At 45.7% G+C, this 11,760-nt stretch overlaps 1 protein-coding gene across 2 annotated transcripts in view; it reads left to right on the top strand.

Annotated features, from left to right (window-relative positions):
• The first annotated feature begins 835 nt into the window (after window positions 1–835).
• The window catches only part of LOC128616844 (calcium-activated potassium channel subunit alpha-1-like), an 84,804-nt gene continuing 73,879 nt past the window's right edge, over window positions 836–11,760 (top strand). For both annotated transcript variants that reach the window (XM_053639681.1, XM_053639682.1), the window contains exon 1: window positions 836–1,222. In XM_053639681.1, the coding sequence (XP_053495656.1) occupies window positions 971–1,222 (252 nt within the window). In that variant the 5' untranslated portion in view covers window positions 836–970. The remainder of the gene's footprint in view (window positions 1,223–11,760) is intronic.

Below are 11,760 nucleotides of genomic sequence, written 5' to 3'. Positions count from 1 at the left end.
TGTTTTTGGCGAGTTAAGGCAGAATTATTGTTCGGTCTGGATGTTTGTTTGTTTGTTTGTTTGTTTGTTTTGGAATGAAAAGCATCCGCCCTTCTGTGTACCTGTGTAACGGTAAATCTCTCCTGAACAGACTCTCTAGCACGGAGGAGAAGAAACACGGGAAGAAATGAGGAATGTAAAGAGAAGCAATGAGGAGAGGAATAGGAGCGGATTTCCTGTCGGGTGTTCGCTTTGATGTTTCGGAGAAAACTAATCCCAAGAGCGGAAACGACACCAGAGGAGTTTATATATCAGAACCGGAATGTGAACAAAACACACCACGAGTCGTGTTATTTTCCATTTTAATACCACACTCTCTCTCTCTCTCTCTCTCTCTCTCTCTCTCTCTCACACACACACTCTCTCTCTCTCTCTCTCTCTTTCTCTCTCTCTCTCTCTCTCTCACACACACACTCTCTCTAGTTCCTGAAGGACGGATGTAATCTTCTACAGAAGCCACAGCTGAAGCTGGTCTCACCTCAGGACTCTGATCTTCAGCGTCCATGCAGAATGGAGTGATGTTTCATGATGTTGTATAATCATGGGATAAAATGTTCCTATGAAACCATTTCAGTCGGTTTTTGATGGGAATTTTGCGACTAAAAATCCAGAACAAGACCAAGAAGTTAGCAATAGTCGGTTCTCCCTTCACCAGCCGTCATGTGAACTTTTCATCTCCTTCTCTCCATACACACCACACATACACATATAACAGTGTATCTGAACTCCACTAACGTGGTTTTAAATGGATTCTCCGTCGCTAAATCCGATTCCCGGAGGACGGATTAATCCTAATCGTGAACTTGATGGAGTTTCATCGCAGATAAACATGACTCACTTTTGATTTCCGTGATTTTCTCAGTGGGGTTTTTCCTGCTAGTACTTCCCAGGTCGAGTGGGTCTACATGGCCAGTGAGCATTCAGGGCCCGCATGCTTCCAGCTAAAGATGGTGACGTTCGGCACCAGCCCTCCCAAAACTCCATGATGGCGAACCCGAGGAAGATGGACCCGATCATCCCGTACTTTGCCGACGTGCCGTGCGACAAAAATGGCCAGCGCATGTGGTGGGCCTTCCTCGCATCGTCCATGGTCACGTTCTTCGGCGGGCTCTTCATCATCCTGCTGTGGAGGACGGTCCGGTACCTGTGGACCGTGTGCTGTCACTGCAGCACCAAAAAAAAGGTAAAGCACCCATGAGGAACATTGCTTTTGTGAGTGAATTCCTGCTTGCTTAAAGGTTCCTTTGCTCCTTGATGACCCTAAATGTCCAATCTATTCAAACTGAGATCTATTCCTACTTCTCAGATTCAACACACACGATTTAGATCTTGGATTTGAGTCAGAGAGGCCATTTTAGTCCAGACGTTCTATGTGGCCCAGTTCTAAACATCATTTGTCCTGGTCGACTTGCCTTTCAAATCTTTCCTGGGTTAAACCCAGCCGACGTCTTAATCTGATTATTTTATTGAAATCTGATGGATTTCTGTTACGTGAAGCTTGGCTTCACTGTAGACTTTAGGATCTTCTGGGAAATTACCCAGAAACCATTGCAATACCATGCGATTCTCTTTTCAAAATGGCTGATGACCCATTTCCTGTGTATGTGCTCTGTCATTAAGAAGTTCTTCAAATGGGGTTTTACCACTCAGACCCCACTGCCTGTACACGACAGATGATCACGTTTCATTTCCACATCACAATTTTACCTCTGATACCAGTGACATGCGAGCTAATTATGATGCTATCTAGTTAGCGAGCAGTACAGTACACTGTTTAAGGGAAATTGGGTGAACAGATCTTCAAGGGGAATGGATTGTTGATGTTGAATCTCAAGTCATTCCTTTGGCTCCTGATGCGTTCTTCTGAAAGATCAACTTCTTCTCAGGGAAAGATTAGACTTAGAGATTGCAGTTAGAGTTTGTGGCTTCTTGTGAAGTTTGGTGAATGAAAAGTTGGTGCAGATAGAAATTAATCACATTTTAGCAGGAAATGTATATATATAGATATAGATATATATTTGCACATGGGGAGCTCATTGTTAAACGGACTACCTCAGATGCTAACCTGTTTGAGTTTGTTCCTGGAAGCTAGCTAGCTGATAGAGAGCACATTCATGTGGGAGAAGTTTGACCCGAAGGTTAGCTGGTAAACGTGGATTCGCACTTCCATGCAACTGTGTGGTGATATTGTGAAATGAAGATCATTTCATCTGCAGTGTTTCTCTGTCTGAAAGCTAGCGCGACTAAAACGTAAACACTTTTTAAATGAGATTAGATTTGATTAGACACGTGTGTGTGTGTGTGTGTGTGCGTGTGTGTGTTCAGTAAAGTGAGTAATGGAGGACGTGTGTATTCATTCTGATTGATTTACACATAAGTAATCACACTGATTGTTTTAATAAGTTCATTATAAGTGCTTGTTGTAGGGGGCGTGGCCACGCTTGATCATCACTAGGTCACATGACTGTAGCATGTCTGTAAGAACTTGAAAAACCCCTTGGAAGTGTCGCTTCTCTGACACGCCCTTTTAAACCTGGTTTATTTATATTTTACTGTTCTACTTTTGAGAAACTAATCCCGTCTGAACCGGGCTCTGGGCTGCACCTGCATTCTAAATATTATATAGATTATATTATAAACCATGAGTCATAGGGTTTATAGCTTTATTTAAACATGGTGGGATTTGCACATTTTGCCATTGTGACCACCACCATGCACACACACACACACTCACACACACACACTCACACACACACACGCACAATAATGGTAGTTTCCGTTTTTGCCCTCGCGATGTCTATCAGCTGATGTTTCCTCTGTGTGTTTTTCCTCACAAAAACTTTACGTTTTCTCCTTTGCACTAAATTCTACTCATCCAATTAGAATGAAGTTTTTGTTTAGTTCACTCTGCCTCATTAGACGCTAAATTTAGCAACAAAAAAACCCTGTAATTCTCTCAAATTAATCCGGGCCTAGAGACTAAATATATATCGCGTGTGTAGTGAGATTTGAGATTAGACAGTTTAAAAAGTATAACGTTCTATGTTTATATGCAGAGAATTAGCTGAATGCTAAACTGCCTGAAATTGTGATTTTACAAATAAAATCCTGGTAAATATTTCTTTAATTATATTTCATATCTTATTTATTAGGCTGCTCTTACTCTGAGACATATCAGTTTGTAAACTGGAAACGTAAATACATCCAAAATCTGATCAAAATCTGATCATTTACAACCATGATCTCATGTAATGATCACCAACGCAAAAACACTGGAAGTCTTACTCAGAAAGCTCTTAAAGTATTACATGTACATACCTGGACGTTCCAGACAAATTGTTAATCTCATCGACAAAATTACTGACCGAATTGTCTGTTGACATCAACAATTATAAGAGGAAATAAACATAAATAAATAAATAAATAAATAAAAACTGACCAAAGAATAAAGCTGCTAATAAATGTTTTATTTTTTTTAAACTGTACATCTTTTCTCTAATAAACACTGATGGGTGTATTCGAACACTTCTCTCCTCCTGGGCTTTGATTAATTAATAATTTCTTCTCACAGATCCACACAGGAGATAAAGCTCATGATTAACGGAGGATTTTCACACAATATTCCACTACAGAACATGAAAAGGAACTGAATTGAACTTCACCATTAAAAGGACGTTTGGGAGGCGGCTTTAATGTTAGGGTTAGGAGGCGGGGTTAAGGTTAGGGTTAGGAGACTAAGGGGGGAGGGGTTAAGGTTATCTGTGAAGCAGGCGTGTAAATAAGTTTGAGTTGAGAAAAGAGAGAGCATGGATTAGCTAGCATGTTAGATGAGTGGTAAGCGAGCAGAAGCCGTGTCATTTCCTGTGCATGAAGCAGCAAATGCACACTGATACTACAACACCACCATCGCTAACCGTCGTACAGAGATCTTCTCAAATTTGTTTTTACTAATGTTCATACTTCACTGTAACATGACTGTGTCCTGTCTATTAAAAAACTTATTAAAATGAATTATGTTTAGACAAGCCACGCCCACTAGCAACAATCCAGTAACGTAAGTGTGACCTGTTTAGACATTTAAAAAATGTTCTGATTAAAAATTCATTCAAATTAAATTTTGTACACAGGCCACACCCACTACTGACAATCCTGTAACATGTACATGAGATGAGAGTGTGTGTGTGTGTGTGTGTGTGTGTGTGTGTGAGAGAGAGAGAGAGAGAGAGAGAGTTTAAGAAGAGCACTGAGGGAGAAAAAAAGTCTCATGTCTAAGACTCATATGCGATAAACAATATCATTCAGGTCATTCAACAGAAAATGAAACCAGATCACTGATATGAGAGAGAGAGAGAGAGAGAGAGAGAGAGAGACACAGACAGACGGAGAGAGAGATATTAGATATTACATATCTGTTTGTTTCCCATGTTTGACATTGTGCCAGTAGTCAGGAATAGGTCTAATTTGCACAGACATTGTGGCCTCCACACACACACACACACACATGCACACACACCCACACACACACACACACACACACACTGCAGCTGTTGCTTTCATTACAGGCCTGTCAAACATTACCCTGTGAATTGTGGGTACTTCCAGGCAGATGCTCTGTCAGGCTGTTTAACCCTTTCTGTTCTGTTTTATATAAAATTTATATTTCTGTTTCAGGTTGAGTCGTGTTAGGAGCGTGAGTCTGGAGGTAGAGCCGTGTTAGGAGTCGTGTTAGGAGTCGTGTTAGGAGTGTGAGGAGGTAGAGCCGTGTTCGGAGTGTGAGGAGGTAGAGCCGTGTTAGGAGCCGTGTTAGGAGCATGAGGAGGTAGAGCCGTGTTCGGAGTGTGAGGAGGTAGAGCCTTGTTGGGAGCCGTGTTGGGAGTCGTGTTAGGAGCCGTGTTAGGAGTCGTGTTAGGAGCATGAGGAGGTAGAGCCGTGTTCGGAGCGTGAGGAGGTAGAGCCGTGTTCGGAGCGTGAGGAGGTAGAGCCGTGTTCGGAGCGTGAGGAGGTAGAGCCGTGTTAGGAGCGTGAGGAGGTAGAGCCGTGTTCGGAGCGTGAGGAGGTAGAGCCGTGTTCGGAGCGTGAGGAGGTAGAGCCGTGTTCGGAGCGTGAGGAGGTAGAGCCCTGTTCGGAGCGTGAGGAGGTAGAGCCGTGTTAGGAGCGTGAGTGAGGAGGTAGTGAATGAAGGGATTTGCTGTGTTGTATTTACTCATTATAAAGAAGAATGGAGACAGTGGTGTCACGCTGGTCTTAAATCATTATCTTCTCAGATAATCCGGATTAAAAAGTGTGTAAAGTCCAATCTTTACTCCTCTCATCTACTCAGTCTGATCACGACTATCAATTAAAAGGCTAAAAATAATTTTCAAATTAAATATTAAACAGAAAACAGCAGATGAGCCAATCAGCATATGAATCTGGAATGATTGACAGGTGCTATAACAAAGCATCATCATCATCGTTTAAATCATATACAGCTTGTTGTTAGGTTCTAACGCTAGTTGAGTAATGTGCTAATGAGTGTGTAGTGATTTAGCAGTGTTTATCACCTCACTATAATCTTTAATATACACATGAGTGTGTGTGTGTGTGTGTGTGTGTGTGTGTGTGTGTGAGAGAGAGAGAGAGAGAGAGAGAGAGAGAGAGAAAGAGAGTAATGTAAACAAGAACCATGGACAAAAAGCCCTGTGCAACAAACTATGTCTTCTAGAATCAACCATTAAAGACCACCAGAACCTTTTGGAGTCTACAATTACACCAGCTAAGAGTTGTACAGTGGTGAGCAGTTAGTTCTTGCTTGATTCCTTCGATAAAGTGGTAGCATTAGCGAATGTGGCTGATCTGTAGTGAGTGATTTCAGTCTGATTCCAGGTCTGAGTAATGCCATATTGAGGAAAACAGCCCATTTATTTTTTATCTGATGTTCAGAAAATGTCCTCATTGTTAAAATTTAGTAACTGCCTGCTCCTGACGAGCAGAGTGGTGAGAATGGTAGGAATAGGATTCCTTAAGAGAGCGAGAGCACAAATGCCAGTCCAATTAGTGGGGAGGTAGAAATAGGCCTGGGAGCCACATATCCAATACCAATCTGGCTTAAACAGTGATCCTATCCTGCCAGGGTGGAGAAGTGAACATGGTGGGGTGCTGCAGGAGCAGCTGGGAGTGTGTTCTCCTAGAATAATTAAGTATGAAAAGACTGGTAGGGCACTTAAATCCTCCCCCCGAACGATGAACACAGACCAGGTAAGGCTTATGAGGCTTGCTCACAGTGATCGGGGTGGTCCAAAATTACGAGCACGAGAACCATGGTATATGACAATGCCATGTGAAAGAACAAGGAATGCATTCAGTGGAACTGTTGTTGATAAAATGCCCCATTGTCCATCGTTAAAGATTACCACGTGCCATTTCAGTGAGAGTAACATTAATTGTAGAACTAAGGGAATGCAGGGAAGAGGGGTTGTCTACTGAGGATGGCAGAACGGTACATGTATAGCAGTGAGTCGATATGTTATGCTGGCGAGCGGTGAGATTAGCATATTGCCAAAGGGTGTTATGTGAGTACAGGTGAAGCCCTGTGGTTAGTGTGGGAGCCAGGAGATACAGAGCCATAAGGCTAGATAATAGAGGAGTGGTTTCATTGGGAGGATCAACTTGTATGTGCTCCCAAGTCTAATGCAATAAAATCTATATGTGTTAAGGTGAGACGAGAAGAGGCCCCCTAAGGCCTTTCTCAGGTGAGCTTGTTCTAGTTGGGCACCATTTCAGTCTCCTGGCGTGGATCCACTGGGGTTGAGAGTCAGTGAGTACAGCAGTGCGAGTTGTAGGAGCTCCAAAGGCGGCTTCTCCTACATTCCAGGGGTTGAGACTTTTTACCAGTACTGCATCACCTGGGAGAAAGGGGTGAGTAGGTTTCTCTGCAGGTAAAGGGAGAGAAGCAGAGACATTACCATGCACGCTGTTCAATTTTTCAATTAAGGTTTATATCAGCCTATAATCGCCGATAATCACATTCAGGTCACCTGTAAAAGAAACACCAGGGATAGCTTTAGTCCACAGGGTTGGAACTGGTCTGCCCATTATAATTTCAGAAGGAGATCTTTGAGACTTTGGATGTGGTGTCATTCGAATCTCACAGAGAACAGCGGTTGAGCACAGTTTAGCAGTGTAGCTGGCCACCTCTATATGTCCCGCCTCAACGGTATGTGTTGACAACAGCGTGCATGGGATGTCGACAAGGGCAACAGGAATTACCAGGTCATCCTGTGTCTCTTGCTTAGGAGAAACAATGGAGAATAACGACAAATTGGATGGGGTGCAGTTTTATGGCTTTTATTTCAGTAACACTAGCAATGTTTGAATCAGTATGAGCGTCAGAGTTACGAGAGTTAGAGGGCATGACAGTAGTGGAGTCAGCTGTACTTCCTGAATAAAAGGTTAGTTTGAGCGCTATCGAGCAGACACAGACACACAAAGTTCAAATGGCAAGTATGTTAATTTACCCCCAAATGTTTGGGGTGTGTTTAATTCTGGGGAAGAGTTTTTCTCGGATGTGTGTGTATGGTGTGTGTGTGTGTGTGTGTATGTATGGTGTGTATGTATGGTGTGTGTGTATGGTGTGTGTGTATGGTGTGTGTGTATGGTGTGTGTGTGTGTTTATGGTGTGTGTATGTTAGGAAGTGCAGCTCCGTCGTGTGTTGTAATTTGGTCTGATCTGATGTGTTGGACTTGGTTGTTCTGGTCTGGAGCATCAGTGTGGTGGGGGTTAGTAGGTGTTGGAGGTTGTTCTTGTCTGGAGCGTCAGTGTGGTGGGGGTTAGTAGGTGTTGGAGGTTGTTCTGGTCTGGAGCATCAGTGTGGTGGGGGTTAGTAGGTGTTGGAGGTTGTTCTGGTCTGGAGCGTCAGTGTGGTGGGGGTTAGTAGGTGTTGGACTTGGTTGTTCTGGTCTGGAGCATCAGTGTGGTGGGGGTTAGTAGGTGTTGGAGGTTGTTCTGGTCTGGAGCATCAGTGTGGTGGGGGTTAGTAGGTGTTGGAGGTTGTTCTGGTCTGGAGCATCAGTGTGGTGGGGGTTAGTAGGTGTTGGAGGTTGTTCTTGTCTGGAGCGTCAGAGTGGTGGGGGTTAGTAGGTGTTGGAGGTTGTTCTGGTCTGGAGCATCAGTGTGGTGGGGGTTAGTAGGTGTTGGAGGTTGTTCTGGTCTGGAGCGTCAGTGTGGTGGGGGTTAGTAGGTGTTGGACTTGGTTGTTCTGGTCTGGAGCGTCAGTGTGGTGGGGGTTAGTAGGTGTTGGAGGTTGTTCTGGTCTGGAGCATCAGTGTGGTGGGGGTTAGTAGGTGTTGGAGGTTGTTTTGGTCTGGAGCATCAGTGTGGTGGGGGTTAGTAGGTGTTGGACTTGGTTGTTCTGGTCTGGAGCATCAGTGTGGTGGGGGTTAGTAGGTGTTGGAGGTTGTTCTGGTCTGGAGCGTCAGTGTGGTGGGGGTTAGTAGGTGTTGGACTTGGTTGTTCTGGTCTGGAGCATCAGTGTGGTGGGGGTTAGTAGGTGTTGGAGGTTGTTCTGGTCAGGAGCATCAGTGTGGTGGGGGTTAGTAGGTGTTGGAGGTTGTTCTGGTCTGGAGCATCAGTGTGGTGGGGGTTAGTAGGTGTTGGAGGTTGTTCCTATCTGGAGCGTCAGTGTGGTGGGGGTTAGTAGGTGTTGGAGGTTGTTCTGGTCTGGAGCATCAGTGTGGTGGGGGTTAGTAGGTGTTGGAGGTTGTTCTGGTCTGGAGCGTCAGTGTGGTGGGGGTTAGTAGGTGTTGGAGGTTGTTCTGGTCTGGAGCGTCAGTGTGGTGGGGGTTAGTAGGTGTTGGACTTGGTTGTTCTGGTCTGGAGCATCAGTGTGGTGGGGGTTAGTAGGTGTTGGAGGTTGTTCTTGTCTGGAGCGTCAGTGTGGTGGGGGTTAGTAGGTGTTGGAGGTTGTTCTGGTCTGGAGCATCAGTGTGGTGGGGGTTAGTAGGTGTTGGAGGTTGTTCTTGTCTGGAGCGTCAGTGTGGTGGGGGTTAGTAGGTGTTGGAGGTTGTTCTGGTCTGGAGCATCAGTGTGGTGGGGGTTAGTAGGTGTTGGAGGTTGTTCTGGTCTGGAGCGTCAGTGTGGTGGGGGTTAGTAGGTGTTGGACTTGGTTGTTCTGGTCTGGAGCATCAGTGTGGTGGGGGTTAGTAGGTGTTGGAGGTTGTTCTGGTCTGGAGCATCAGTGTGGTGGGGGTTAGTAGGTGTTGGAGGTTGTTCTGGTCTGGAGCATCAGTGTGGTGGGGGTTAGTAGGTGTTGGAGGTTGTTCTTGTCTGGAGCGTCAGAGTGGTGGGGGTTAGTAGGTGTTGGAGGTTGTTCTGGTCTGGAGCATCAGTGTGGTGGGGGTTAGTAGGTGTTGGAGGTTGTTCTGGTCTGGAGCGTCAGTGTGGTGGGGGTTAGTAGGTGTTGGACTTGGTTGTTCTGGTCTGGAGCGTCAGTGTGGTGGGGGTTAGTAGGTGTTGGAGGTTGTTCTGGTCTGGAGCATCAGTGTGGTGGGGGTTAGTAGGTGTTGGAGGTTGTTTTGGTCTGGAGCATCAGTGTGGTGGGGGTTAGTAGGTGTTGGACTTGGTTGTTCTGGTCTGGAGCATCAGTGTGGTGGGGGTTAGTAGGTGTTGGAGGTTGTTCTGGTCTGGAGCGTCAGTGTGGTGGGGGTTAGTAGGTGTTGGACCTGGTTGTTCTGGTCTGGAGCATCAGTGTGGTGGGGGTTAGTAGGTGTTGGAGGTTGTTCTGGTCAGGAGCATCAGTGTGGTGGGGGTTAGTAGGTGTTGGAGGTTGTTCTGGTCTGGAGCATCAGTGTGGTGGGGGTTAGTAGGTGTTGGAGGTTGTTCCTATCTGGAGCGTCAGTGTGGTGGGGGTTAGTAGGTGTTGGAGGTTGTTCTGGTCTGGAGCATCAGTGTGGTGGGGGTTAGTAGGTGTTGGAGGTTGTTCTGGTCTGGAGCGTCAGTGTGGTGGGGGTTAGTAGGTGTTGGACTTGGTTGTTCTGGTCTGGAGCGTCAGTGTGGTGGGGGTTAGTAGGTGTTGGACTTGGTTGTTCTGGTCTGGAGCATCAGTGTGGTGGGGGTTAGTAGGTGTTGGAGGTTGTTTTGGTCTGGAGCATCAGTGTGGTGGGGGTTAGTAGGTGTTGGACTTGGTTGTTCTGGTCTGGAGCATCAGTGTGGTGGGGGTTAGTAGGTGTTGGAGGTTGTTCTGGTCTGGAGCGTCAGTGTGGTGGGGGTTAGTAGGTGTTGGACTTGGTTGTTCTTGTCTGGAGCATGTGTGGTGGGGGTTAGTAGGTGTTGGACTTGGTTGTTCTGGTCTGGAGCATCAGTGTGGTGGGGGTTAGTAGGTGTTGGAGGTTGTTCTGGTCTGGAGCGTCAGTGTGGTGGGGGTTAGTAGGTGTTGGAGGTTGTTCTGGTCTGGAGCATCAGTGTGGTGGGGGTTAGTAGGTGTTGGAGGTTGTTCTGGTCTGGAGCATCAGTGTGGTGCGGGTTAGTAGGTGTTGGAGGTTGTTCTGGTCTGGAGCATCAGTGTGGTGGGGGTTAGTAGGTGTTGGAGGTTGTTCTGGTCTGGAGGGTCAGTGTGGTGGGGGTTAGTAGTTGTTGGACTGGGTTGTTCTGGTCTGGAGCGTCAGTGTGGTGGGGGTTAGTAGGTGTTGGAGGTTGTTCTGGTCTGGAGCATCAGTGTGGTGGGGGTTAGTAGGTGTTGGACTTGGTTGTTCTGGTCTAGAGCGTCAGTGTGGTGGGGGTTAGTAGGTGTTGGACTTGGTTGTTCTGGTCTGGAGCGTCAGTGTGGTGGGGGTTAGTAGCTGTTGGTGATCCTGAGAGAGGGGTCTGTTTGCTTTTATCAGCTCTTGGTATTGCGTGGCTTTGGAATGATGTGATTGGGGGTCACTGAGTTTGAGGTGTTTCCAGAATTTGATTGGCTGTTTCTGTATTATTATAATTAGTGTATATTTGCATAATTCTGCGCTGTGTATTGTGTGTTGATGAACTTGTAGGATATTTGTGCAGAATTCCGCATGCAGGGTTTCAGCTGGACGTTTGGTGAATTCTTGATGTGTTAGTGAACCCACACATCACTGCCATACAGGGCAATCTGCTCAATTACTGACTCGAATATTTTCAGCCAAATTCTAACAGGAATCTGTCTCTCTCACTATCTGTCTTTCTCTCAGTGTGTCTGTCTATCTGTCTGTCTATCTGTCTGTCTCTCTCTCAATTCAATTCAGTTCAATTCAGTTCAATTCAAAGGATTTTATTGGCATGATTGTTTACATACAAAATTGGCAAAGCTCTGTTTCTCTCTCTCTCTCCCTCTCTCTGTCTCTCTCACACACACACACACACACACACACACACACACACACACACACATTTTTTCCATCTTGTGCACTTATGTCACTCTCCCCTATACTCTAAGTTAGAAGTTGTTGCTAAGCAACAAGTAACTATTCCTCATTGAGGGTTATACTGGAGGAAGAGAGAGAGAGAGAGAGAACAAGAGCGAGAGGAGGATGGCGAGATGAAGTTAGAGAGGGGTTAGACACTCGCGTCACTTGCCCCGCCTATGTTGCATCACTAATGGTCAGTTTGCCTCCTGTGATAGGAAATCTCCAGCTCTCATAGAAAATAAATGACTTCCAGCCACGTCATCGTGTCACTGCTGGTGTGTGTGTGTGTGTGTGTGTGTGTGTGTGTGTGTGGATTGAATA

This window comes from Ictalurus furcatus, chromosome 13 (genome assembly GCF_023375685.1).
Source record: "Ictalurus furcatus strain D&B chromosome 13, Billie_1.0, whole genome shotgun sequence".
NCBI classification, from domain to species: domain Eukaryota; kingdom Metazoa; phylum Chordata; class Actinopteri; order Siluriformes; family Ictaluridae; genus Ictalurus; species Ictalurus furcatus.
The sequence above is the reverse complement of the archived record's forward strand: the minus strand, read 5'-3'. Positions and strand labels throughout refer to the sequence as shown.